Source organism: Eurytemora carolleeae, unplaced genomic scaffold (genome assembly GCF_000591075.1).
Source record: "Eurytemora carolleeae unplaced genomic scaffold, Eaff_2.0 scaffold1001, whole genome shotgun sequence".
Lineage (NCBI taxonomy): Eukaryota > Metazoa > Arthropoda > Copepoda > Calanoida > Temoridae > Eurytemora > Eurytemora carolleeae.
The window spans coordinates 87,360-114,663 of NW_019396889.1; the positions used below are offsets into that span (position 1 = coordinate 87,360).

Genomic DNA, 27,304 nt, shown 5'->3' on the forward strand with positions numbered 1-27,304 from the left:
TAACCCCATCAGGGAAATTGAACCTGATGAGGGTCTACAACGATTTCAGTGGGCTTGGAATCAGGACATAAACGCCTTTCATCTAGTCTTCGTACTTCTGTGTCTGGCTCTCGAGTTGTTTAATGGGATAAACTTCCTTGGCATGTTGAGGAAAGATAAGGTTGCTGTGTTGATAAAAAAGCCAATCCAACTTTGTCCTTATGATTATGTGCAGAAAAATCTACCAATGCCGTTACACCTCTATAGGAGCGGTTTGATCCTGATCCGGCAACACCCCTCATCCCTGAACAGGTTCATATTGTTAAAGGAGTCCAGGGCCAGGACCTGGCTGCCACAGCGTCGGCTACTTGATTAACAAGAGAAGCCAGCTTGTCCTCCAACTCTTCCTGGTTTCTGCCAAGATTGAACAGGCGGACCTGTCGGGAATGGGCAAATTTGCAAAGCAAATAATTATAGACTATGGAACTGCATCCCCAGGTAAAGTTTTTGCCCAGAAACTGCGTAGTCAGTCCCCTGGCACTTGCGAGATTTTCTGGAGTTCTTCTCGCACAATCTCTTTTTGTCCATACCTTTCGTCAAACTCCTAACAGTCTTCATGATTGTATAAGCTTTGGAGCTTAATTCCTGGTCCAGTGCATTATACTCCAAGAGGCAACAACTATGTAAGTGTTGTTGCAGTCATGTCCAAGCCTTTTTTATGAACAATAATAAATATCTGTCTGTTCTAAGACCTCATGATAACCCATTCAGGGGCAGGACATTGTTAATTACAGAATCTGGACTGGAACTGCCAGCTGAATCAGAATAAATTAAAGAGTGTCCCCCGACAAACCTAACCTCTTCACAAAAGTTGACCTGAGTTCCTCAAGACTAGAGGCTGTTCCTAGCTGGGAGTACCAGGGAGAATCAAATGCTCCAGTACAGCAGCATGACAATAACTTGTCCTTTACCTTGGACCATTTCTCAGTCAGCTCTACTTGGGCTTCATTAGAAAAATAGGAGAGATTGTCCTTCAATACCCGGGCTGGAGTAGATTTCATAAAACTCTGAATATCCATGCCGCTGTTATCAACATTCTTGCGCTTTACTCCTCTCCTCGCAACCATTTCTCTGTTTTTCTTCTTGTCTGCCATCTTGCTCTTGGGAATGATTTGATTTTGCCTGATAAAATGTTCACTGGACAATAATTATTGGTGCAGTTTCTCATGCAATTATTGTTCATTTATCCGCAATTGGTTCTCTTGTCAAGCAAAATAAGCTTGGTCGTTTTAGTTAAAAATAAACCATTTATTATAAAGTATGTATATTTAGGGAGAGAAACCGTTCTCCCAAATGTTTGAAGAAGAGGTTCATGAGTTCAGAAGAGTTACTCAGGGTATGGACGAGAGTAAGGTAAATCAAACTAAATACTTTAGACAAACCTGGACATTTTTTGGGAAAATATCGAAAATGTTCACCTCCAATAATGATATTCCTCTTCTATAAAAAAAAGCTAGTAATACAAAGGTTTAAACCCTTCTTTATTCAATCTTAAACAAAGTGAAATTTATCTCCATTTTTTATTTTGTATTCATAATTTCTTGTCCTTAAAAAAATAAAGAGTGTATTGAAAAGAAACTTGGGAATAAAATAAACTTTTGATTTTTATTGGGTTTAATTCTAGGTTCTGAGTATGATCCGGGATCCTTGCCAGGAGGCGGAAGTTTCAGACGAGGATTAAACCTGGCTTCAACATTAAACTGATCTTAAGCCTGGGTTTTGTTTAATCTCCTCCCTGGTTTCAGGGTTTGTCTGATCCTGGTTTCAGGGTTTGTCTGATCCTGGTTTCAGGGTTTGTCTGTCCTAGTTTCAGGGTTGTCCGTCCTGGTTTCAGGGTTTGTCTGTCCTGGTTTCAGGATTTGTCTTATCATGATTTCAGGATTTGGCTGCTCCAGGTTTCAGGGTTTGTTTAGTAATGGTTTAGTATATCATGGCTCAAGAACGAATATAATCCTGGCTTCAAATTTATCTTCGCTTAACATTATGATTTATCATGATTTAAATGTTGGATTTGACGTGAACCTAGTTTTGTTGATTTTTTTTTGTATTTGATCCTGATACTTGAATTAACAATCAACCCAATTTCAAACTTTTTTGCTTTAAAAAATGCGGACAAATCCTGGAAATCAGGACGGATCATGGAAACCAGGACAGATCTTAGAAACTGGGCAGTGTCCTAGAATCCAGGACGGATCCTGAATCCAGAACGGATCCTGAATCCAGGACGGATTGGTTCAGTATCTCGCCTCACAGTTCAAACACTCAGTACCTTGCCCAGTCTTCTCTTTAAAACGCTATCAATGAATCAAACCTGGGATTAAACTTAAATCAACTTTTAATAGTTCTACAATTAGACATATTACGGTCTAATAGCATCAATCAATTATCTCAAGCATCCTCTGCTATCCCAGTAGTTTGTTATTTCTTTAACATTAATTATTCTTGAAAAAGAAAACGTTTTGAAATGTTTTGAAAACCAAAAGTTAATAATAACTATGCAAATTGCTTTGTACAGAATTAATAATGATTTTGTTACCTTTGTGCTTTATTAGTTATGACTCTTGTTAGTTGTATCTAATGTTCACTTTATTTTAAACTCTCTTTTGTTGAAATCTCGATTTTCGAGAATTTATTATATTTGCGTGTTGAACTGTATAAAGTACTTTTAAGAAAGAATGTTACAATAATGAAAGGATGAGTGGGGCCAGAGCTGGGGGTGGGATTACTCCAGTACCCCTCCAGGAGCTGCAGGACGGAGAAACCTCCGACTGTTCTGGCGATGACTTGGAGAAGGATTTTCAACATCAGCCCGTGTGTGAGATTATAGAAGGAGAAGGTTTTATCAGTTTCCCCACCGACCTGGAGCTTAAAGATGAGAAGCTAACCAAACCCAATCTCAAGAATCGTGATTTTATGGGTACGTATTTTTTTCGGGTTTCTTACATTTTATTAATCTCAGTTTTAAGTTAGTAAGTTCGAGTCTAAGGGTTTAAGTTGAATCTTAATCTAAATCCTAGTATTCAAGTCTAGGGGTTTAAGTGGAATCCAATCCTAAATCCTTGTACTCGAGTCTAGGGGTTTAAGTGGAATCCAATCCTAAATCCTTGTACTCGAGTCTAGGGGGTTTAAAAAGGGAAGGAAACCCTAGTGCAAAACAGGAAAAATATCTGTTTTAAAAAACTATAATGTGTGAAAAGTAAAAAATCTAGTTTTTTAGTCTTTAGTCATTAATTTTGACTCTTTTTGAGTCTTTTAAGTCAAAAAAAGTTTTCGCCTTTGGCGCGATTTTTTGCTCCTAATTATGAATTTTTTTGTTCCCAAAAAATCTTGCCCCCCTCCCCCCCTAACTTCAATCTTGTATCCGCCCCTGGTTTCAGTGGAATCTCAAAAACCCTGGCATTCGAGTCTAGGAGTTTATGTGAAATCTAATCCTAAATTCTTATATTCGAGTCTAGGGGTTTAAGTGGAATCTAGTCCTAAAATAAACCATGAATCCAAATATTATAAAATATTTGCACATTTAACATGATTGTGCGTTGCTAATTAATATTCTTTAACGCACCCTAAGTCTTAGTTTTTGTATTTTTATTTTGAGTTTTAAATAATTATGTTTTGTTTAGTAAAACTTGAATGTGGGTTGGATACTAAACCTGACTTGTTGGAACCAATTGATCCAGGTATAGAGATTAACAAAGGATTGAAACACAAATTTTGAAATTATTTGATTTATTTTATATTTTCTACAGTGCATAGGATCAATTTAATTTGTATGCGGATCCGGATCCGCACTGGGGGAAAAAAATGGATCCGGATCCAGGTCGTGAACATTCAGTTAAGATTTATTGATTTTTAAACGGAAGAAGAGTTTTGGAATTATTTTCTGACTTTTTTTATTTCTTTTTATGCAACAACTTGGTGAACTATTCAGAAATAAAGGACATTTTTGTATAATCGATCTTTTTTTCAACAGTTCAGACGAGTTTTGAGATAAAAGTATTTTTTTGGCAGTTTTTGGTTGATATTTTGACCGTGGATCCGCATGTTTTTACGGGTCCAGTTCAGGTTTCAGAAAGCCGAAATTTTGCGGATCTAACGGATCCTGATCTTAAGCACTGAATATTTCTTAAGGCATATAATTTGATGTTTTCCAGATGACCAGATTGAATCAGATTTATCAGATTCGTCAGATTCGGACGGAGACACAGACCCTGTTAATCAACCGAAGAGACGAAGGTATTTAGATTATGAAGGGTATATTTATTTTCGAAAAATACCCCCCCGCCCTTACTTACTGGGAGGAAGGGTGGGGGGAGCTTCATTGATACTATGGGNGGGGGGAGGGAATTACAAATGATACGTTAAATTTATGCCCGAAAATTCATCTATTTTTCCTGGTGCAGCGAATAGACTTCTAAAAATTACCTAACTTCAGGGGATAATATATAATTTTCAAAGAAATCACACCCCTGTAGACTAGTTTAATTAACTGGTTTTGGGCCCTAAATTTTGGATTTCATTTTGGATGTTTTCTGGATGAGGATGAACGTCTAGTTCAATAGAAATCTGAAATACAGAAAATAAGAAATAGTTATTGTGATTTGATCTGATTAGATCAGAGTTATAAACTAATGGAGTTAAAAAATTTTTACTTTCCCCTTTTTCAGGATAGTTCACACTGAAGTTACACCATCTTTTTTCCATCAGGAACATTTTCTTCAATACCAGGACGGAGCAGGACGGTTCGAGGACGTTACAGGTGTCCGTGCAGGACGGTTCGAGGACGGCGTTGTGTTTGAGACTAGTATTCCCGGAGTGTCCTGTGTCGAAGGTCGTCCTCGAACCTATTTCTGCACACACTCCCAGTGCACCTACTCATCAAACCATTCCGGGCACGTGAAACGGCACGTGATGTCCGTCCATGATAAAGTAAGATTTCCCTGTCCTCATTGTGATCATCAGTCGACAACCATCTATCATTTAAAGAGACACATACAGTGCCGTCACGAGGGCAATATTGAGCAGATAAGCTGTGAACTCTGTAACTATAGTTGCAGGAAACGAGAAAATTTGAAGAAACATTTTGAAAAAGTTCACGGTCGCTTGCTGAAGCCGCTGAACAAAGCAGAGTTGAAACTCTGTGATAAATGTGATTACATGACGACGGATTCTGCGGATTTGAAAGTGCACAAAAAGAGTGAGCATCCTAAGGAAGCGAAGGACCCCACGACTAAAGGTGGTGTGTTTATTAAAGATACAGAGAGTACAATAACTATCAGTGAGGACGACGGAAGATATTACTGCGACATGTGCGACTACAGTTCGGCTCTAAGAGGCTCCGTCAGTCGACATATCCGCAGCGTTCATCAAGGTTTACGTTTTCCTTGTGATCAGTGTGAATATCAGGCGACAAGAAGTCACCATCTGAAGAGGCACAAAGAGAGATTGCATTTGATTAAAGTCACATAACCCAGTTCAGTTATTTATTTACAATTGTATATTATTGACTCATTTAGTTATTTAATTTGATTATTAATTTTAAAGTGAATGTCGGCAATTAGTTAAATGCAATGAAAGTAAATTCGGATCTTTCTAATATTTCTTTAACTTGTTTTAAAATTCTCAGAAACTCCCTTTTAAAGGAATGGCGGCGTAATTTGATTTGACTCCATTCATAATGTGTCATGTCCGATTTACATCAGTACCTTTTAAAGAACCATTGTCTGATACAGAATGAATAAGATATCTATGTTTTTTGCTGAAAATTAAAAAATTTAACTATGGTTCTTAATAAAAGTGACGAGCGGATTTATGCTGCAAAGACAATGAAGAAAATGTACAGAATTATCTCTTTATTGGTCGATTTAGATCTTTTATGGTTACTCAGATTAAGGAATTTAAAGAGTTCAGTCGTGAATAAAGCATATTAAAGATATATTAGATTTAATTAGAAAGTTTATTTTCTAGCTTTTAAGTCCTAAGTCTCTAGTTTGTTGATCCCACTTGTGGTTTAAAATTATGTAATTTTTAAATTTATTTAATTTAGTTTTTTAGTTGTTTTTATTGTGTCAGAAGATTCACTGTGTGAACTTAAATAAATTTTGTATTGTTAACGTTATTGTATCTGTTCGCTTTTATTCTTCTAAATTCTCTTATTATAAGTCGGAATTTAATACTGAAGTAAGTATCTATATATATATATATTTAAAGTAGTGTTGTGTGTTTGTATGTCCGATCATAACACAGGAACCCCTTGACCGATTTGCCTCAAATTTAGATTGGGGAACTCGTGAGAACCACAGTAATGTTTTTAGTTCTGTGATTCTAATTTAATTGGGTCGTTTTTAAATAGAAAAATCGCTAAAATCGTAATTTAAGACCAAGCGCGGGTAAACAGTTGGATTCTTGTCAATTTTAGTAAATTTACTCAAATTATTTTCTTATGGAAATTCTTTCGTCTTAATTTTAGGAGTGAAAATAAAGTTTTGATTTTAAATAATTGAAATATTATAATTCAGACTAAAGAATATTTGTTCAGCTTCCTTTAGTAAAATATTAGAACATGTATTTGAATTATAATGAGAAATAATTTACTTTATGTTAAAGTTTATTTAGATAATAGAACATGTATTTAAGATAAAATAAGATAATCCTATGAGGAAAAAAATGTAATAATAAAGATTTTGCGTGATAACAACAAATCTGAGAAAACTTCAAAAAATTCAAAATGAAATAAAATCCAAGATTGAAAGTATGGAAATGAGATTGAAACTGAAATTCCAAATATATTTCAAGAAGAGCAGAAATTCCTTGGCAAACTTCTATTTCCTACTGGTAAACTTATTGATTCGTTCGATTACATCAAGATTAAATTTGAAATAAAATTCGTAAATATAAATGCACTTCTTATTCGGGATGAATATAAAGTCTGGATTTACAAACATTATTTCAATCCTTACAATAGAAAATATTTTTAAATTGTATTGCCAAGGTGAAATGTTGGATGTGCATCAGCCTTGCCACTGGACTGCAATACAGTATTTATGAATTATTTTATTTTCAAAGCCAAATATGTTTGTAAATAACACGTTTCACTTTTATTCTATCCTATTCTAAAGCTTGGTAACTAGCCACCACTACCCTAGGATGATCATTTTAGGTATTTTATCCGATAGTTCTAAGAAGGTTTGTTTGGGAGGATTTTTCTTGCCTGGTTCATTGGATCCATAATTTACCAGATTCTTAATTCAATATAGAACTGGGATGTATATGTATAGGAGTAACCCGTCCATAGGCTGATGATGAAGAAATCTTGGATGGCCAACTACGAAAGTAGAACATATTCATTTAAAATTATTTCATTCCTTCTATTCGATTTCTACCCAGATATCACAAAGGTCATCTGAAGAAACTAGACGCATTCACTGATAAATTTGTAAAAAAAATGGACTGGATTACCACCCTGTGCAACAAATGCTGCTCTACACTTGAAACCTGGCCTAGACATCACTTCAATATCCACCCTGTACAAAACAACTATGACGCAAGCATACACTAGGATAAGAATACTGGGTGATGAAACAGTTAACTCTGCCTTACAATCTAAATTAGACAGGGAAAAAAATTGGCTCTGCAAAAATCCCATCACAGATTTTGCAGAAGAAATGTTTCAACAAGCCACATTAGAGAACTATGGTCAAGCAGAAATGCCCCCATTGAAACGATGGGAGGGGGGGGGGTAGGGTTATCTAGGACTGACCCTATAAAAATTGAAAAAAATTAATAATCATTTGAAAACTCGCCGATTTTCCGCACACTTTGAACTACTGCTGTCATAGTCCTCCATTAATACCATTCATCCTTGCATTTAATCCTTTAAACAACCCCATGTCGTTTAAGCGGGAAAATTTAAAGCTTAGCTTTAAATTCTGCTACGTTGAATATTAAAAAATATGAAAAGCATTTGGTTGCAGAGAAAAGGGGATTAGAAAATTGAGTGTGAGGCGAGTGTTCATTTTCTTATCTTAACAAACTAAGAGCTCAAATTACAAAATAGAGAATGCAAATATTAAGAGCAATCTAAATGAAATCTGATCTTACAATTATGCATTGCATAAAGACCCATGTGCACCCAGTACAAACAATCTTTAATTTATCCTTCCTTATCTCTAGAACTACCAATCAACTTTTTTCAGATCAGACAAAAATATTAACTATAGTGATGTTCGAGAATTGGGTCCGTCCTAGTATACGATTTTTGAACCCCCCCTCCCCTCTCTTATCAATTTTGTACATGACCTAGATTTCCAACTATTAATTTCAACAAAAAATATTTATAATTTATTATTTCAGGGTTAGGTTAGGACAGGACAGGACAATTTTTGGACCAAGCGTATAATCGTATATTAGGATAATACCGGAGAATTGAGTCCGAAAATTTCTGAAATATTAATGAAAGATTTCACCCCTGCTACGGGGAAACACCGTCAAAAATGTTTTTGTGTTAACTTTTTGTACTGACCCGGCGGGGTGGTGGCTTGAGTCGTTCGAGCTACCGGTCCGGTACTACTCAGCTGTGTCTTCGTGCTTAGCAGTGTAGTAAACTGTAAAGCAGCAGGGTTGCCATGAAGCCTTCTAGAAGGCTACTTTTCATAAATGTAGCCTATAATCAGATTTCAGAATATTTCCTTTTGCATTGGTAGCCACTTCTTATTGAATTCTTGGCCTAAAAGTAGACTTGAGGCTCCACTGAAAGCAAGAGCGCAAGATGGAAACGCCTCAACACGGAAATGCCTCAAAAAACAGAATCATAAAACTAATTTAATGTCGTCTTCTCTCAACTTTAAATTAAAAAAACTATATTATAACGATTTTCACAGCCATAGCCGCAGCGCTCGCCCTCCTTGCCTGTTCTAGCCGCAGCGCTCGGCCCCCCTAGCGTGTCCTAGTCGCAGCGTTCGGTCCCCCTAGCCCATCCTAGCCGCAGCACTCAGCCCCCTCCGTAGCCTACGTCGCAACCTAACACACCCTAAATTAATGGTAAAATAATTGTTAAAATATTTTTTTAATGAGAGAAGACGACATTAAATTAGTTTTATGAGTCCGTTTTTTGAGACATTTCCGTGTTGAGGCATTTCCATGTCACCCCTTTGATGTGCTATGAATACGCCTCATCACGGAAATGCCTCAAAAAAAACGGAAACCCCTCAAAAGTTTTTTTTTGAGTTGTTTCCGAGGTTTCTGGGAGAAATACGGAAATACCTCAAAACCCAGTTTTTGAGTGATTTCCTCTTTATTTTGAGGCGTACGTTTGCTAAAATATTTGAGCTGTGTCCGCTTTTTAGCTGACTAATATTTTTGAGGGATTTTCTAATACTTTTGAAGAATTTCACAATATTTTTGAGGCATTTCCGCAAAATTTTTGAGACGTTTCCGTATATTTTTAAACTCTATTTATAGTTGAGGTGTTTCCTCTTTTTTTAGGCATTTCCGAAAAATTATTGAGGGGTTTCCGTATTTTTAAAAATAGGTGAGGTGTTACTGGTTTTTTTTTGAGGCGTTTCCACAAAATGTTTGAAGGGTTTCCGTATTTTTAAAAACTCTTTTTAGTTGAGGTGTTTCCTCTTTTTTTAGGCGTTTCCACAAATTATTGAGGGGTTTCTGTATTTTTAAAAACTCTAGTTCAGGTGTTCCCTTTTATGAGGCGTTTTCGCAAACTATTGAGGTGTTTCCGTATTTCTAAAAATTCTATTTATTTGAGGGGTTTCCTTTGGTTTTTGAAGCGTTTCCGCAAAATTTTTGATGGATTTCCATATTTTTAAAAACTCCTTTTAGTTTAAATCTTGTTAAAGTTCAATATAAATCATATCATAGTAATTCATTTTTACATATCTAATCAAATAAAATAAAGTTTGTGATTATCTATTCCTTTTTGAGTGCTTACTAATAATTTAATAAATCCTTTTATTACCTGTTTAATGAATTTTTACAGTGATAACCAGAAAATTCTGAAACAGGAAGATGACTTTTAAACTCAAGTGAGGACTTAAACAAGTTCAATGAACATGCATTAGACATAGCAATTGTACAGTGTAAATGGTGTTTTGCAAAGTTACAAGTAAAAATATTTGCTTTGTTACAAAACACTTAAGTATTACTTTAATGTTGTCTTTCTATTCCATTGTTTTCTGGTTATCTCTGTATGAAACATTTAGATTAAGGATTCTCCTCCTTAATATGCACAAAAATAGCAATTGCATCAGACTCTTAATTAAGATTTTTATTTTCAAAGACCATTTTTTATATAACAATAAAGAGGCGTTTCTGGTTTTTAGAATAAGAAAGAAAAAAATAAAAAATAATCATTTAAGTGAAATTTGAGTGACAATTTATAATCGTCAAGTTGGGAGTATTTTTTCCTATTCAATTTCAGAATTGTTTTTTCTTAATTATTAAATATAACGACAAAAAATGTAAACAAAATTCTACAGTAAACTAATTAGTTGTTTAGGAACAGGTTGAGAAAATAAAATAAGATATATCATCGAAAATAAGTAATCTTGTTCAATTATTAGTTTCTATAATTTCCTCATCATTCTAGTTTCTCAAATTATTCTCAAAGATTTTCTGCAGATTTTCTGGAATTACTAGAAAATAATTCAATATAATGATGAACATGAAATAATTGATTCTAGCATTGATTTCTTGACAAATTTCTTTTGAACAAATGTTCCTAAACATCTAGATAGTTGTATAATTTATACTTTATTTTAAGTCGTCGTTATTTAGTAAATTAAAAACATATTATGAAAAGTATGATTTTGAACGTCGACTTTGTGTTCAAACTCAAGATTTACATATCTTTAAAAAGTTTTATATGTCTCAAATGAATCCTAAAGAATTATACTCAGTTCAACTTGACATCGCCACTCTGTCCCTTTAAAAGTAAAAAATATATATATTTGTCCACAACACTGCATACTCATTTAAACTACTTGACATAGCCGGTCTGTCCCTTTAAGAAAAGATTAAAAAAATGTTGGCCTGCGGCACCCGCACCACATTATTTCTCACAATGAAAATGTTTATTAAAACTCCAAATCTTGCTAAGACTTTCTGAAAGGTTGCAAATCGCCCATGCTTCTCATACCTCAAGACTCTAAGAATTAAGTTTTTATTAGTTGAAATCAACCAAAGAAAATTTGAAAATTTGTAGTCTAAACCTTTTTAACATTGATCATTGATCTTGAACATAACTGACTGACTGTAAAGAGCTTAGTTCACTTAATGCATGCTTTTATACTTATTGTTCAAGTCCAAGAGTACAAAAAGCATCAAAAAGTAGCTCAGAGAGAGGACTGAAAGTAGCCTTAAAAAACTCTCAATTTAGCCTTGGCCTTCTTTTCAAACCTGGCAACCCGGTACAGCAGCTTCATGTGTTCAGCACCCCCCCNGCTGTTTCTCCTCTCTCGAAACCTGAACCCCGGGATTGAAATGATGAATTCTAACAGTCGAATACGTTCTTCTCTGAACGTACTAACTGTAAAGTGCAACTTTAAAAGTTGAAAACCTTTTTTTTCGGTTATTACTTGACAATATTCATAAGTATATATAAGTGTTAAGTAATATTTAAAGCATAAACGAATTGATTCGGATTCACAACCCGATCTGTAGTATAAAGGTTTTAATAATGTAATTTAAGGACGCCACTTTAAATTACTCATTTTAAATGTAATTTTTGGGCGAGATAATTTTTATTGTTAAAATGGGATTTGTTTAAATAATATCTGGACTGCACGCTGCAGCTAGCACATGTCAGAGCACCGTAGCCTGGACAATGGACATATACTGCTGAAATGGTGCTGCGGCTAGAACAGGCTTGGGGCTGGGCGCTATGGCCTTAAAATAACGATGACTATAATGCCCACGTTAATCACATTTAAGATACATGTACAAAATTGAATAGATAGGGGCTGCAGTTGAAGTTGTGCCTAGTAACATTTCATAAAACCAAGCTATTTATTTTGTTGATCATTATGGAATATAATTATTAGATTTTACTTTTCAGAAGAATCTTAAGTCTGGATTAAACTGTTTAAACACAATGCCAGGTGCAGAAGGAGAAGCAAGGGGAGCTTCTAATGGAGCTTCAGATGGATATTCTAATGGAGCTTCAGATGGATATTCTAATGGAGCTTCTGATGGATTTGATACAGATACATCAGAGGCAGGAGCAAGCTCGGACGGAAGAGATTATGGACAAGGAAGAGGGGATAATAGAGGAGGAAGAGAAGATAATAGAGGAGGAAGAGGAGATAATAGAGGAGGAAGAGGAGATAATAGAGTAGGAAGATGGGACAATAGAGGGGGAAGAGGAGGTAATAGAGGAAGAAGAGGGGACAATGGAGGAGGAAGAGGGGACAATAGAGGAGGAAGAGGGGACAATAGAGGAGGAATAGGGGACAATAGATGAGGAAGAGGGGGAAATAGAGGAGGAAGATGGGGTATGTTCAGAGAGGAAAGAGACAACGGAAACTGGATTATCGGTACAATTGTTGGATTAACAGAAGGAATAACTAATTCTGTAGTTTTTTATTTTGTTCGTGCCAACCAAAACCATGTTGGGAGGGATATAAGAATGCATATCTTTAAACTCCCCGTTGTGGATAGATTCTTCAGACTGGAGAATGGAACAGAGTTAGAGTACACCATTCATTTACGCAATGACAAGCCTGAGGTTGGGAGAATGAATATATTTAGGAGAAACTACCGAAAAAATACCTTGCTCCAGGTCATGGAGAACACTATAGAGAGGTGTGAGAGGGAGGTTGAGCTTACGCCTATGCTGCGTTCTCTTCACGCCTGGGCGTTCTTGGGTAATTCAAGATAATATTATAAAGGGTTGTAAAAGTGTTACCTATTCTTATGATAAGCAACCTTTTATAAAATTGCTGATATGAATCGCAATTTAACTATTTTTAATATCTAAGATAATTAAACGAAGGACGACAATAAATCATATAGTTTCTGATGAGTTTTGAATAAAAGATTTTACAAAGAAGATTCCAGTAGCTTTGGCTCGCCCAAAAGCAAATAATGCAGGATTCAAAGGTTAAATAAAAACAGTTTTGAGGCCTCTATTCTGTTCTAATAGTTTAATCAATAAGCCCTGCATTAAAGGCTGCCACGCATTTTATGGCGGACAAAGTATTTCTGAATAAGTTTTAATGTTTCTTTGTTATGAACCGATTTCTATGTTTCACTTTTTGTTCTTAAACATATATTATTTAATTGTTAGTTCTCGAGGTTTGAACTTTTAAATGTGTAACTTTAATCCTACCATAGATTGTTCCTCTCCGTTTCAGAAGTATTCCAATCCTTCTTAACTACGTTATATATATTATTAACACTAAGATTTTCGTTTAGCTATGTATTTCAGTCCAAGGGAAAAATTTTGACAATATTAATCATAGAAATGATTAGTTATAAAATATAAAATAATTACAAATATAGAACTTAATATTTAAATAAAAGTATAAACAATCTGATTTTACAATATATATATATATCTATCTTTACTTAATACTATTGGATTTCAACCTCTATGAATCAGTTTAGGGTGAATAGATAAACGATAATTACGGATATTGACAGAACAAATAGTTACAAATAAACTGAGTTATTACCTAGATTTTCCAATTTGTTTCTTCAAAGATACACTTCAAAATCACTGGGCCATTTTACGATAAATACAGATCTGAGAGCAAAGATCTAGGATTCAGATTCATCAAACATTACTGAGGAGCTGTCTACTGTTCCTAATGTTGTATCTGAGGATAATTGGTTTCACGCTTGGTTTCCTAATCCTTCAGTGTTAATTAGTTTGTGTTTGTTGTTCTTGAATCTTCTCTGCCACATAATTGGTACGGTTTTATTATTGTTATGTTTTAAACCCTTATACTTCTTTAACTTTGGGTTTTTTTGTTAGGTCTATGTTTGTTAGTTCGGCGTGGAAGTTCTGTTGCACGTAGAGAGACTTCATATACTCGATTTTCTGGTGAACGGCGCCATAGGTTTATAGAGGTTCCTGTTGAGGCTGATGAGGAGACTCGAGTCTGGTATGCTAGAAATCCTCGGAGATGAACGGCGCCATGGGTTTACTGAGGTTCCTGGTAAGGCTGAGGTAGAAGCTCGAGTCTGGTATGCTAGAAATCCTCGGAGATGCGAGGACTGTTCCCCCGTGCTAGAGGACAAGGGCAGGACATGAGGACCGGAATCTGAAGGAGAATGCGTACAAAGATGTACAACTGGAAGTGTAGACAGAGAATGCAAATAGGAAGGAAGGAAGGAAACAGGGGACAAAGTAGAGAAACCGTAATAATGTGAAAGAGAATGAAAGAGATGCAGTTTTGAGATATTCGTAAGGACAGAATAAAATTCTTAAATATTGAAGGGTTGAAAACTTGAAGTAAGGTAGGTCAGGAGCGATGGAGATAAATGTAATGATAGATAGAAATACAGGGGTAAATAAACACGTATAATAAATAAAAAGGAAATTGTATTGCGTCATAAGTTTTGTTTTATAAAAGTGTGATAATGGGTTTAGGGACAAAAAAATGCGTTAGTATTATTTAAAAGGATAACAATAATGTGTCATAAAATTTGTTAATAAAAGTGGTATAAGAGGTTTGGGACAAATAATACAACGGTAAGTGAAAGGAGATTAGAAGTAAAAGTTAAATGGAAAAAAAGGGGGGGGGGGGGAGAGATGCGTAAGAGTAAGTGCAAGGTTATATGAATGGTCTGTGAGAACAGAGGGGGGGGGGGATGAACGAAAGGAACGGGGGAGGGGTGAGTGAAAAAATAAACCTTAAACAGGTGGTATTTCTTACAGACCGTGAATGAAAATTGTTTACAATATTGACGCAATTTTAAGAACAAAATTAATAAATATGGGAAAAAGGATTAAAATAAGAATTGAAGACAACTGTGGGAAGAGAAGGTAAACAGCTTAGCAAAGGAACGTTCGGTTCATGAACTGGTTTTCTGAAGAATTTTTCTCATAAAAATTGGCGTGAGAATTTTTGGTAGAATTCGGCGGGAGTCGCGGGAGAAATTACTGTCACTCGGGAATCAGTTATCCGTGGGAAGTGGAGGCTGATAGATCGCGTAGAAGGAATTGATACTTCTGAATTATCAGTGCAGACATTTTCAATATAAAATTGTGAGAAATATATTTGAAAGATAAACGTGAAAATGTAGTATTGTAACTAAATGGGAAAGAAATGTAATTTGTAATATGGGAGAAGGTATGTTTTACAATTACATCGTTTATTTTCTTTATTTAATGTTACTCAAACTAAAAGTAAAATGATAAAGTTATTGTAATCGCCATTGTGTAAGAAAAGTAAAAAGTTTTTCTGTTTGCAAGTTTTAAAGAAAATTAAATTAATCATTTTGGATTGTATATTCAAAGATATTAGAGTTGTAATAGTGATATATATATATTCTTTCTAAATTTTATATTTTCCTGTAATAAAGTATGTGTTTCAGAGCATAATGAGGAGGGGGGTCATTGAACCAGAGCGTTCTGAACAGGGCTGGAGCAGCAGAGCAAACCTTGAGCGTGGTGACCACCGTCGTGAGCAGCGTCACAAAGCAGGACATGTAGATGATAGTGGAGAGTGTGAAAGAAACCATGACGGAGATGGTGGAGTACGCAACTGGACTGGAGAAGGTTGGAGATTGAGCTGGAGTGGCGGGAAAGATTCAGACTGAATTATTGGGAAGCATGTAACAAGAGCAAGAAATGCAAAAAAAATGTAGATAATTAAAGCAAATAATGTTCCGGCTGAGGCGGAGCTTATTAGGTTGCGGTATCAGGCTCGGAGCAGACTGGAGCAGACGATACAGGTTGAAAGCTGAGTATTGGAGAAGGTGCTCATGCAGCTGAAGAGGTGTGTGAGAAGGTGGAGGGATAAGTACAGATATTAAAGGAAAATGAGGGTGAAGGCGCAGAGATGTACTATATAGGACTCCTAGTGGCGGCGGAGGTTTGCAGGTTCGGCGAAGGGAGGCGGATATGATAGACCTGGGAGATCCGACTAGGTTGGGAACACGGCAAGGATTATAAAAGAAGAAGGGGTAAAATTCAGTGAGCTAAGAAGAAATAAGAAAATTTGTCAAAATATGTATTGTGAGATCCACTGCATTACAAAGAATTTGTAAATTGAAATTGTTAGTCGTCGAAAGTTGAAACAAAGAAGTGTGAGTTAAATCAGTATTTAATGTAACACTGGATAAATGATAAATTTTGCATTCGAGTTTTTACCATAGTGTTTATTTGATTGAAAAAAAAGTTATAATGTCGATAAAAGACATTTTCGAGTTTGCATTACATTTTTCAGTTCGTTTTTAAAAGAAAATGAAAAGTGATATTAATAGTTTTGCAATGATTAAATCAGTAAACGTAAACCTGTTAATATTTTGAATTGAATTAAATTTAAAAAAATGTCGAATTTTATACTGCTGAAAAATTTTATTGTAATTTGAATAAAGACAGAAAGGTATGATTTTGTATATGTAGTTTAGGTACCTGTTTAATCAATATGAAGAAAAGGGAGACAGAGAAAGAGTAGAAAAGGAAGGAAAGAAAAGAACATTTTGAAATTTAAGAAGAGAAAGGTAGGAAAGGTAGAAAATAATTGGTGGAAGGGAAAATACCGGTGAAAGGAGAAAGGTATTGGGAAGTGGGGAAAGGAAGATTAAGAAATATAAAGGCGAGAGGATAGGAATAAGATGGCATGAAATGTGAAGGAAAAGGGGAGGAAAAAGGACAGCAGGATAAAAGGTAGAAAGTAAACTTGGAAGGACAAGAGAAGAAGGATAAAACAGAAACGAGAAAAGGGAAAGAGAAAGCAATATTCAGGGATATTTGGAAAAGGAGAGACAGAGGGAGGAATGTAGGGAAAGGCAAGGAGAAATGGAAGATGAAAGGAAAGTTAATCAAGGGAGAATGAGGCGGGCAAAAACGAAAAGGAAGTGAAAGGAAATGACGAAAGTTAAAGGGTTGAACGACAGATAAGGAAGAATTTATAGTGTTGAAGTTTTAGCTATTGCAGGAGAAAGGTGGGAAAGGAAATAATGCGGAGTAGAGGGGAGAAAGGATAGGGGAAAAGAAAAGGGAAAAAGTTTTAAAAAATTAAGACAGAATTGGGAAAGGGAGAAAGTTAGAAAATATGTTGCTTTGAGATTCGAGGGATAGAAATAAGATCGGAACAGAAAAATATTTTGACAGAAATTATGGAAAGGAGAATGGTATGGAAACAAAAAAGAATGGAAAAATGGAGAAGAGAACGAAAAGATATAAAAGGAAATATGAGAAAATATCAAAAGTAAAGTTGGAGAAGGGAGGAAGGAGAGAAAAGTTTTAACAAGCAAGTTTGGAGAAGTAGTTGAAAGGATAAACATAAGCCTTGAGAAGGGAAAGGAAGTGAAGGAAAGTAGAAGAAGAAAGGAAAATAGGACGAAAGGAGGGAAAGGGAAAAATTGAAAATGAGAGTAGAAAAGAAGGAAATGAAAAACAAGTGGAAACAGGAAAGGAAAATGTCGACTTAAGAAAGGAAAAAAAAAGAGAAGAAAAGGGAATAAGTCATGAACTAAACGAAGGGAGGTATACAGGAGGAAAGTAAAGAAGAAAAAATAAAAAGGGAAAAGAGGGGGAAATGGAAAGAAATCTAAGTCAATGGCAAGGAAGTGAAAAAAAATAAACCTGAAAAAGGGGTTATGAAAAAGAGGAAAAGTTTTATAGGGAGAAGGAAGTGTGATTTAAAAGAACAGCGTGAGAAGAGGGAGAAAGTAAATTGGGAAGGTTCAGGGAAGAATGAGAAAACAAATGTGAAAAGGTGGAAAACGAAAGGGATAAAAGGGAAAGAGAAATTAGTTATGAGTGTATTCGGAAATGTATTAAAGGAAAACCCAGAAAGGAAAGAAGAAAGTGACAATGAACGGAAGGGTAAGAAAGGGAGAATAAGGTGGGCAAAGAAGAAAAAAAAGAATGACAAAAGGAAAAGGGTAAACAATTTCAAAGGAAAATTGTATATGTAAAGTGTTATATTTTTTTTGAAAGGTAGGAAAGGAAGGAAGGTGGAGAAAGGAGACAAGAAACAAGAGAAGAGGGGAAAAAAATAGAAAAAACTGGGATTCAGGAGAAAAAAATAAGAAGGAGAAGATAGTGGAAAAGGGAAAGTATGAATTGATGTAGGACAGAATTAGGAAAGTGAAAATTAGAAAATCTTTATATTGATTAGAAAAGGAATAGGAAGAACAAAATGAAGAAGATTAAAAAAGGAAGAAAATTGAAGAACAGTAACATGAAGGGGGGGGGGCAACGTGAAATGGAAGGGGAGAAGGTTAAAAAGAAAGAGATACAGAGGAAATGAAAAAAGAGAGGTGGTAAAGGTAGGAAAGAAAAAGAAGTCATGGCAAGGAAACGAGAAGGAGAAGAAAAGTATAAAATGGATAGTGTCAAATTTGTCATATTTACACAGGAAGAAAAGAAAGGAGCATTTTATCAGAAGGAAATAGTGTTAAAGGAAGAAATGTACTACGGGAAGGGGGCAAAACCAACAGGAAATGAACAGAAGGGGAATTAAGATATGAAGTGTTAGTCAAAGGGAAGAATAAATACACTGGGTAAGAGATATGAAAGTAATAGGGTGAAAGGAAAGTAAAAATAAAAGGGCAAACAGATAAAGAGGATGGGGTAGGACATAGAAAGAGGAAGAAATAGACAGTGTTATTTGTAAAGGAAGAGGAAAAGGGAGTAAAGGAAGTGAAAGAGAAGAAAAAGGAGAGAGGAAAGAATGTGTAATAGTGGGATAAGAGAGACGGGAAGAGAAGAGAAATAACGGAAAGTGATAACGAAATTGAAAGTGTTCAGTGAAAGAATTTAGGGCAATAATTTAAAACTAATGGAGAAAGTTTGGAAAGGAAAAGTTATGTGGAGGAAAGTGCAGAAAGAAGAGAAATATTAAAAGTATGGAACGAAAGGGAAAGGACGAAGGGATGGCAAGAATGTATAAAAGGAATAAAGAAAAGAGCAGGAATAGACATGTCAGTATGAAAAACAATAAATGATAGGGGAAAGGAAATTTGAAACTGGAGGGGGGAGGAAAAGCACAGGGAGGAAAAATAAGCAAAAGGTTGAAAGTGTACGTATAGGTCAAAAAAGGAGGGCAATAGGAAGAAAAGGAAAGAAAGGGAAATTGGATGTTATGACGAATGTTTGTAGTAAGAGAAAGGATGAAAACGTAACCAGAGGAAGGGGAAATGAGCCAAAAGGACAAATTAGGGAAGGAGAACAGATAGTAGAAGGAATAATGAGCTGTCGGACAAGTGTAGATGGACATGAAAATACAAAGAAAGAGAGACGATAAAAGAACCGTGTAGAGAAGAAAAAAAAACATTATATTCCTGAGAAAAGAAAGGAAACAGATAGGAAAGAGATAAAAGATTATGAAAAATGAAAGACATAGAAAAACGTAAAGGAGAAAGGATGAGGAAAGAGTAGGAAGGGGAAAAGAAAGAGAAAGGAAAAAAAAATTGATAAAGAATGTTGTAAAGGTAAGAACGAAAGGTTGAGATTAACTCACGACAAGGAAGAAAAAAGAATAAGTCAGTAAGGAATGGTTATGAAGGGGGAGAAAAGGAAGGAATGGGACAAAAATTCCGGATGAGGATTAACAAATGGAGTGAACATAGTTGGAAAGGGAATGTTTGTACTGAATGAAGTCTTGAAGGAAGAGTGACAAATGCAAAGAAGTTGAAAGAAAAATGTTTGTTGAGGGAGGAAAGGTAGGACGAAAATAAGTTTCGAAGAGAAAGAAAAAACAAAAGGAGGAGAGAAATGAACAATGGAACATTGGAGAAATAAGAAAATGGCAGAAATATATACATTTATAGAAAGGACAGGAGAAAGAAAAGGTAAAGAAAGGAAAACGTACTGAGAAAGGAATAGGTGTAAATTTGGCAAGAACAAAAACGAAAATTAAATGGATTGAAAGATAACTTGTAAATTTTAACAATTTTTATTAGTAGGGTATTAAAAAGCCATTTATGAATGCAAAATGAGGAATGGTTATTAAGTTGTAAAACATTGAAAAAAAATGAAAAATAAGACGAGAACAGAAAAATGTAATTTTAGAAAGTCAAATTTGGAATTTTTATTTTAATTCGAGACATTTAAGATAAAATGACAAAAAACATGAAGAATATGAGAACAGGAAAATAAAACGAAATTTTCAGTAAAAAGAGTAGGTTAAGTAACAATAAACTGTAGTATTAATTTGCAAGACTGAGAATTTTTTAACTTTGTAATGTAGTCGAGTAAGTCGAGTAAAAAGAGGTTAACAGAATATAAATGATGAAAGTATGTCAGAGGAAAAAAAATTATTTTTCTCGCAGTATCTGTTTACTTGGATATTATCAAATTGTATTTTATTTTTTACCTGATAGACAGGATGACATACAGGTAATTAACCATTTAGGTGCAGAATTTATTTCAAATGTGAAATACATAAAAGAAGACAGAAACAAGGGATAGGGAAAAAAATGAAGTAAAAGACGAAAAGAAATTAGGTAACATATGATAAGTGAGCAAGGACATAATTTACGTAATATAAATACTCAAGTTGAAAAATGTAAGATTTTTATATAAAACACTCAGGATACTCAAGTGGGAAATAAAATTTTAAGCATTAAGTTTGTGAGTGTAACAAGGTGGGTCAAAAAGTATAAGCCATATTCAGAGAGAGTAATTTTACCTTAGAAACAATGCGAATGAGGGAAGGACCTTTGCTAGAGCAGGGGCGGAGAAAGTTGTTCTTGAGGAAGTATAGAAAGAACTTCTATTTGACAGGAAGCCGGGACTAGTATACCCTTGGGCGTCAGAACAGGGATCTCAATTTTTCAAAAAAAATCTACAAATTAAATTAGCACAATTAAAATGTTTACTATTTAATCCTGAGATACAGGAATCATTTATAAGTCATTCAGAGCATTGAGGTTGTGAGTGAGAACATAAGAAATAAATTAATGAATTGTCAAAGGCTCTATATGTTGTATATGTTTGGTAGGGAATATTTGAAATGTTTAAAGAGTGCCCAAAAAATGGGGTAGGATGGATGGGTATATATTTGCGGGTTTTAAAAATCAGAGTAACTAGGATAGAAATTACCTCTCATAGTTGATTGAAATGAAATCTGAGTTACATTAAGATTTCTCAGTGTAAGTGTGCGGGTGTGAGAAAACAGTAATTATTGGAAGGAAGTACTGAAAGAGATCAAGCCTGTGTTTTAAGAGGTAAGTCTTCATTGTCTGAACTGTCTGAACTATCTGACGTGGGGTTTGATACGGCTCGGGCTCGGGTTCTATATTGATGAGTATGAGATATCATATAATCAGGTTGAGGAACAGGTGATTTGGAAACTTTAGAGGGGAGAGAAGTAGGTATATAGAGTGAAGAGGTAATAGCATTTTTATCTTGAGACAAAGTTTGCAATGGTTGATGATTAGGTGAAATGTTGACATTTTCTACAAAAGTGGTGGCATCGGTAAGATTTGTAGGTTCTGCATCAAAAGTGGTGGCATCAGTGAGATTTCCAGCGTTTGTATTAAAAGCGGTGGCATTGGTGAGATTTTTAGGTTTTATATTAAAAGTGGTGGCATCAGTGGGAGTTGTAGCTTTATTATCAAAAGTGGTGGCATCGGACTGATTTGTTGGGAAAGATAGAGCGGGTAAGGTATTGTGTTGAGAATCTAAAGTATCATGAGGAGGTAAATGAAATATATCAGGGTGTAGGTCAAGACCTTGTGAAATCGGGATTTCAGCATGTTTTTGGATAATAGTCGAATCTAATTTATCCAGGTCAGCAAATTTATTTATTAGAACATTACAGACCTCAGAGAGAAGATGAGAAAAACTAGCATCTAGGCGGTTGTATTTTTTATCATCATCTTTTGCATAGACACCTTTAAAAGTGTCACATAAACGTTGGGTGACTAAAGTAGTGGGACGATCATTAATGATGATGTGAGGGTCATCACTATAGGTAGGTCTTAACGAAGGATTAACACCGGGAATAATGGAGCGATCTTTCACAAATATATAATCTCCAACATTGTAGGGTGTAGAGCTATGGGTTTTGTTAATTTTTTGTTGCAGTTCTGCTTTTCGGAGTTGAATTTCTTTTCTAATAAAAGACGTGATTTGATCCGTTTCTATCATTTTATCAGTCATTTGCGTTTTAAAATTTTGTAATAATGGGTAGACCTTTGATGAGGTTGGTTCCTGAAATGGAGAATCCGCAGATGGGGAGTTTTGACCATGTAACAAGGATAATGGGGAGAAACCGGTAGAAGGGTATGGAGTACAGTTTAACTGTTTAACCAAAATGGGCAGTAGATTGGTCCACGGGGCGTCAGGAAAATGAGAAAGTGTCTTTTTCAACAGATATTTCAAGGTTTTAAGCGAACTTTCAGCCTTTCCATTGGCTTGGGGATGAAGGGAACTGATTTGAACACGTTGTACTCTGAGCGTATGAAGTAGGGCCAGAAAATTTTTCTCTATGAAGCAAGGACCATTATCTGCTAGAAAATATTTCACTCTATGATTTTGAAAGATTCCATACTGGAAATGAAAGGCAACCGTAGTGGCTGTTTTATTTTTAAGCGGAAAACAGGTGATAAAGTTAGTAAGTGGGCATGCCATTATGAGGATGTGTGCATAACCATTTGACGGTGGTAAGGATTCTGCTAGATCAGCTACAACTGTTTCATATATATAAGAAGGTAAAGGGAAGCTTCCCATAAGGTGTTTTCTGGTTTGAGGGTTGGTTAATGCACATGGAAAGCATCTGGAACAGAGGTGTTTGATTTTATGTAATTTTCTGGGAAAGTAGAAGGGTGCAAGGAGACTCGACATTTTTACCACTCCTGCATGTGCATGTGCAAGGTGATGGTACGCTAAAAAGACTCCTTCATGGATCTAGAGAATTGTATCTAGGTACAGAGTTTAATAGTAAAGAAGACTGGATCTATAAAATTGTATCTAGGTACAGGATTTAATAGTAAAGAAGAATGGATCTAGAGAATTGTATCTAGGCACAGGGCGTTCATGAAAGGATTAGATCTAGAGAATTGTATCTAGGTACAGAGTTTAATGGTAAAGAAGAATGGATCTTGAGATTTGCATCTAGGTACAGAGTTTAGTAGTAAAGAAGAATGGATCTACAAAATCGTATCTAGGTACAGAGTTAATGATAAAGAAGAATGGATCTAGAAAACTGTATATAGGTACAGGGTTTAATAGTAAAGAAAAAAGGATCTTAAGAATTGCATCTAGGTACAGAGTATAGTAGTAAAGAAGGATTGGATCTAAAGAATTTTATCTAGTTTCAGAGTTTAATAGTAAAGAGTAATGGATCTAGAGAATTGTATCTAGGTACAGAGTTTAATAGTAAAGAAGAATGGGTCTAGAGAATTTCATCTAGGAAGAGAGTATAATAGTAAAGAAGACTGGATCTAGAGAATTGTATCTAGGTACAGAGTTTAATAGTAAGGAAGAATGGATCTAGAGAATCGTATCTAGGTACAGAGTTTAATAATAAAGAAGAATGGATCTAGAGAATTGTATCTAGGTACAGAGTTTAATAATAAGGAAGAATGGATCTAGAGAATTGTATCTAGGTACAGAGTTTAAAAGTAAGGAAGAAGGGATCTAGAGAATTGTCTCTAGGTAAATAGTTTAATAGTAAAGAAGAATGGATCTAGAGAATCGTATCTAGGTACAGAGTTTAATAGTAAAGAAGGATGGATCTAGAGAATTGTATAAAGGTACAGAGTTTAATAGTAAAGAAGAATGGATATAGAGCATTGTATCTAGGTACAGAGTTTAATAGAAAGGAAGAATGGATCTAGAGAATTGTCTCTAGGTACAGAGTTTAAAAGTAAAGAAGAATGGATTGAAAGAATTGTATCTAGGTTCAGAGTTTAATAGTAATGAAGAATGGATTGAAAACATTGTGTCTAGGTACAGGGTTTAATAGAAAAAAATATTGGATCTAGAGAACTGTATCTAGGTACAGAGTTTAATAGTAAGGACAAATTGATCTAGAGAATTATATTTAGGTACAGAATTTAATAGTAAAGAAGAATGGATCTAGAGAATTGTATCTAGGTACAAGGTTTAGTGGGAAAGAAGACTGAACTTAGAGAAGTGTGTCTAGGTACAGAGTTTAATAGTAAAGAAGAATGGATCTACAAAATCGTATCTAGGTACAGAGTTAAATAATAAAGAAGAATGGATCTAGAAAACTGTATTTAGGTACAGGGTTTAATAGTAAAGAAAAAAGGATCTTAAGAATTGCATCTAGGTACAGAGTATAGTAGTAAAGAAGGATTGGATCTAAAGAATTGTATCTAGGTTCAGAGTTTAATAGTAAAGAGTAATGGATCTAGAGAATTGTATCTAGGTACAGNGGTAAGAGTTGGTTTGGAGAAGAATTGAATCTAGGTAAGAGTTGGTTTGGAGAAGAATTGAATCTAGGTAAGAGTTGGTTTGGAGAAGAATTGAATCTAGGTAAGAGTTGGTTCGGAAAAGGTTCCATTTTAGTAAAAAGTTGGTTTAGAGAAGGATTTAACTTGGTTTGGAGCTGGTTCAGAGAAGGATTTGGGCTGGTTTAGAGTTGTGATACAAGTGTAATATTTGTCCAAAAAAAAGATTTAGAAAAAAGGAATTGAGTTTTTGACACAAACTCAGATTTTCTAATCTCTATATCTTTGTAACCCAATGCCGTAGACCTTAGATATTTCAAACTAATAATACTTATAGATAAAATAATCTAAGTTTAAAATATCAAAGGTTTGCACCATAAGGTTACAAAGATATTGGAATCAGAAGTTTTTAGCTTGTGGCAAAAATTCAATTCCTTTATTAGGTTTTTATGAAAAGCTAGGATGGTTGCCAGGGTAGTTAATTTGGTGCCATATTAATTTGACTAATCAGGCGCGCAACTAGGGGGGGGGGCAGATTAAGGGGGCATGCAAATGAATAGTGTCTATGAAATTTAGACTTGAGATCAACACTTTTTAACGGGAAAACAAGATTTAAAGAGAAAGATGATTAAAACAATTAAGATTATTTTATTTATTGAGTCCATATGTCCAGAAATTTCGACAATTTAAGAAAAGAGAAGGATGGATAGAACAGGTTTAGAGTTAAGTGAAGAGAAGGATGAATAGGAAGGGTTTAGGGTTAGGGAGAAGAGAAGTTTCTATAATGTCTTTCAAATATTCTATTACACCATTATATGACTGTATTTCCGGCAGAACCAACAATGTGACCCTGAAAAGGTTGTATTTAAAGAGTTTCTCATCCTTTGAATCTAGGTAAGAGTTGGTTCGGAAAAGGTTCCATTCTAGAATAAAATTGGTTTAGAGAAGGATTTAACTTGGTTTGGAGCTGGTACAAGTGTAATATTTGTCAAATAAAAGATTTAAAAAAAATGTTATCAGGTTTTTATGAAGAGCTAGGATGGTTTGAAGACATAATCTGTTATTAATTTGTAACAGTTGTCGCAGCGCTCGGCCCAGAAATTGTCTTTACCTAAAAAAACCCCACATATTAGCTATTACTTAATTGATTTGATAACTCTGGCTGCAGCGCTCGGCCCTCTAGCCTGTCCTAGCCGCACCACTCGGTCCAGAAATTTTCTTACCTTTAACCTAGCCCCACATATCGATTATACTAGGGACCCTAGCCTGTCCTAGCCACAGCACCCGACCCAAAAATTATCTTTCTACCTAACCCAACGATGAAATTTTTATTGAAGGGATGTAAAGATCCTGACTGGGGTGAGGAAGTAGGATGAGTAATATTTGTACTTTCATAAGGCGTTCTAATGAGAAAAGAACTTAAAGGAGTAACTTGTTTATTCGTTATAGGCAAAGGTTCAATTATATTCAGCGTCTTCATTGGAGCAGGCAAATTTTGGTACGGCAGTGCTTCTTGAATTATGGGCAAGGATGGCGGCAAAAGTTTTATATTATCTATTCCAACAATGTTACAATTTTCTATGGATTCGGTTTGGGCGTGTACTTTGCCCGTATAAACCTTATCGCTGAGATTGGTAACAAAAGCAGCTAGCGGAGTAGTAGACAGGGAGAATGCTTTAAATTTAGAGGGTATGACGTGAATGAGTGGATCTTTAGATTCTGATATCAGTACATGATCTCCTTTTTGTATATTTGACAAAGGATGAGGCGTAAATGGGACTATTCTAGTTTCTTGTGGATCCAAAGTTATGGTAGCAGAACAGGTCTCAATGTTTTCAGGAAATTCATAACGAGTTTCTATGTCAGCTTTCATTGGGCGAGTAATTTTGACAAAAGGTGTTTGACCGGTATAACCCATTATCATACCCATAGTTTCCATAGAATCTTGTCCGAAAACGAAACCATGAACCTTTTCTTGTCTATATACACTAAATGTAAGGTCAATGGCAGGTCCATATTTACTATGACTCCAAGGCAGAGTAATTTCATATAATATATTGATTTGTTCATCATTAAAAGTGACCACAGTGTGTGTTGAGGCAAATTTATATTTATTAATCTTTTGAGGCGTAAGAATTTTCTTTATTTCAGATTCATGTATAAGGGAAATATCAGCGCCATTATCCAAAAAGAAAGAGGATTTTGTCATTTTATTTGCATGCAGGTATAAGGATATATATTTTTTTCTTCCCTTTTCTTTGGACTACTGGGCGTTTGGGTGTCAAATAGGTAAACTTGGTTTGGTAAGGAGTTGCATAATCTCATTGTTTTGAGGATAGATGAGGCAGATATATTTAGAGCTTTAATAGCTAGATCATTAGTAGACGAGGGCCAGATTTGAGAATTTATAATAGATGCTTTGACTTGAGGGGATACAATATTATTTTTAGGTCTTCTCTTTCCTAATTTTTGCCTATTTCCTCCTGTGAGAGTTGGTGAAGTAAGTGAAGAGAAGGATTTTTGTGAGTTTTGATGTTTCTTTACTGGTGACCCTGACATGATGGCGTTCGTCTGTAATTGTCAGATGCTTTGAGTTTTATTTGGGGACCCTATATTTTGGGTTTTATTAAAGCAGTACTTAAGTGGATGGTATAACTTCTTATTAATTTTCTTCTCACATACCGTACAGGGAACCTGAGCAGGGACAACTGGGACG

General features: G+C 35.1%; 5 protein-coding genes across 13 annotated transcripts in view; 4 read left to right on the forward strand and 1 right to left on the reverse strand.

Moving 5' to 3' along the window:
- The window catches only part of LOC111709812 (PC4 and SFRS1-interacting protein), a 31,236-nt gene extending 28,753 nt beyond the window's left edge, over window positions 1-2,483 (forward strand). Inside the window, exons 13-15 of one of the 8 annotated variants that reach the window (XR_002766941.1) lie at window positions 1,312-1,392; window positions 1,664-1,874; window positions 2,263-2,483. Coding sequence is in view for 1 of the 8 variants with exons in the window: in XM_023483725.1 (XP_023339493.1) it covers window positions 1,312-1,392; window positions 1,664-1,720 (138 nt within the window). In the remaining 7 variants the exon portion in view is untranslated. Of the gene's footprint in view, window positions 1-1,311; window positions 1,393-1,663 lie in introns of all 8 variants that reach the window. The other 7 variants (XR_002766942.1, XR_002766944.1, XR_002766943.1 and 4 more) reach the window with 7 other exon arrangements.
- Window positions 2,484-2,582: 99 nt separating this feature from the next.
- On the forward strand, window positions 2,583-6,532 carry LOC111709813 (zinc finger protein 711). The gene is made up of 4 exons (XM_023483726.1): window positions 2,583-2,956; window positions 3,660-3,716; window positions 4,191-4,272; window positions 4,704-6,532. Exons 1-4 carry the CDS (start codon window positions 2,734-2,736, stop codon window positions 5,503-5,505), a joined length of 1,164 nt encoding a protein of 387 aa, XP_023339494.1. The 5' UTR covers window positions 2,583-2,733; the 3' UTR covers window positions 5,506-6,532.
- A 5,607-nt stretch (window positions 6,533-12,139) lies between these two features.
- On the forward strand, window positions 12,140-12,508 carry LOC111709810 (TATA-binding protein-associated factor 2N). The gene has a single exon (XM_023483723.1). It carries the CDS (start codon window positions 12,140-12,142, stop codon window positions 12,506-12,508), a length of 369 nt encoding a protein of 122 aa, XP_023339491.1.
- The window catches only part of LOC111709808 (NFX1-type zinc finger-containing protein 1), a 29,183-nt gene continuing 14,338 nt past the window's right edge, over window positions 12,460-27,304 (forward strand). For both annotated transcript variants that reach the window (XM_023483719.1, XM_023483720.1), the window contains exon 1: window positions 12,460-12,911. In XM_023483719.1, coding sequence (XP_023339487.1) covers window positions 12,542-12,911 — 370 coding nt within the window. In that variant the 5' untranslated portion in view covers window positions 12,460-12,541. The remainder of the gene's footprint in view (window positions 12,912-27,304) is intronic.
- Window positions 15,238-23,044, reverse strand: LOC111709809 (uncharacterized). Its single transcript, XM_023483721.1, has 2 exons — window positions 20,859-23,044; window positions 15,238-16,194 (listed from the first exon to the last, which is right to left on the reverse strand). Exon 1 carries the CDS (start codon window positions 23,015-23,017, stop codon window positions 21,377-21,379), a length of 1,641 nt encoding a protein of 546 aa, XP_023339489.1. The 5' UTR covers window positions 23,018-23,044; the 3' UTR covers window positions 15,238-16,194; window positions 20,859-21,376.

What these genes read in the sequence shown, in the direction of transcription:
- LOC111709810 (XM_023483723.1), top strand. Translation starts at nt 12,140, where the DNA reads ATGCCAGGTGCAGAAGGAGAAGCAAGGGGAGCTTCTAATGGAGCTTCA.
- LOC111709813 (XM_023483726.1), top strand. Translation starts at nt 2,734, where the DNA reads ATGAGTGGGGCCAGAGCTGGGGGTGGGATTACTCCAGTACCCCTCCAG. An exon ending in GTTGGAACCAATTGATCCAG is followed by an intron (nt 3,717 to 4,190) that starts GTATAGAGATTA and finishes GATGTTTTCCAG; the next exon opens with ATGACCAGATTGAATCAGAT. An exon ending in AATCAACCGAAGAGACGAAG is followed by an intron (nt 4,273 to 4,703) that starts GTATTTAGATTA and finishes CCCCTTTTTCAG; the next exon opens with GATAGTTCACACTGAAGTTA.
- LOC111709809 (XM_023483721.1), bottom strand. Translation starts at nt 23,017, where the DNA reads ATGTCGAGTCTCCTTGCACCCTTCTACTTTCCCAGAAAATTACATAAA.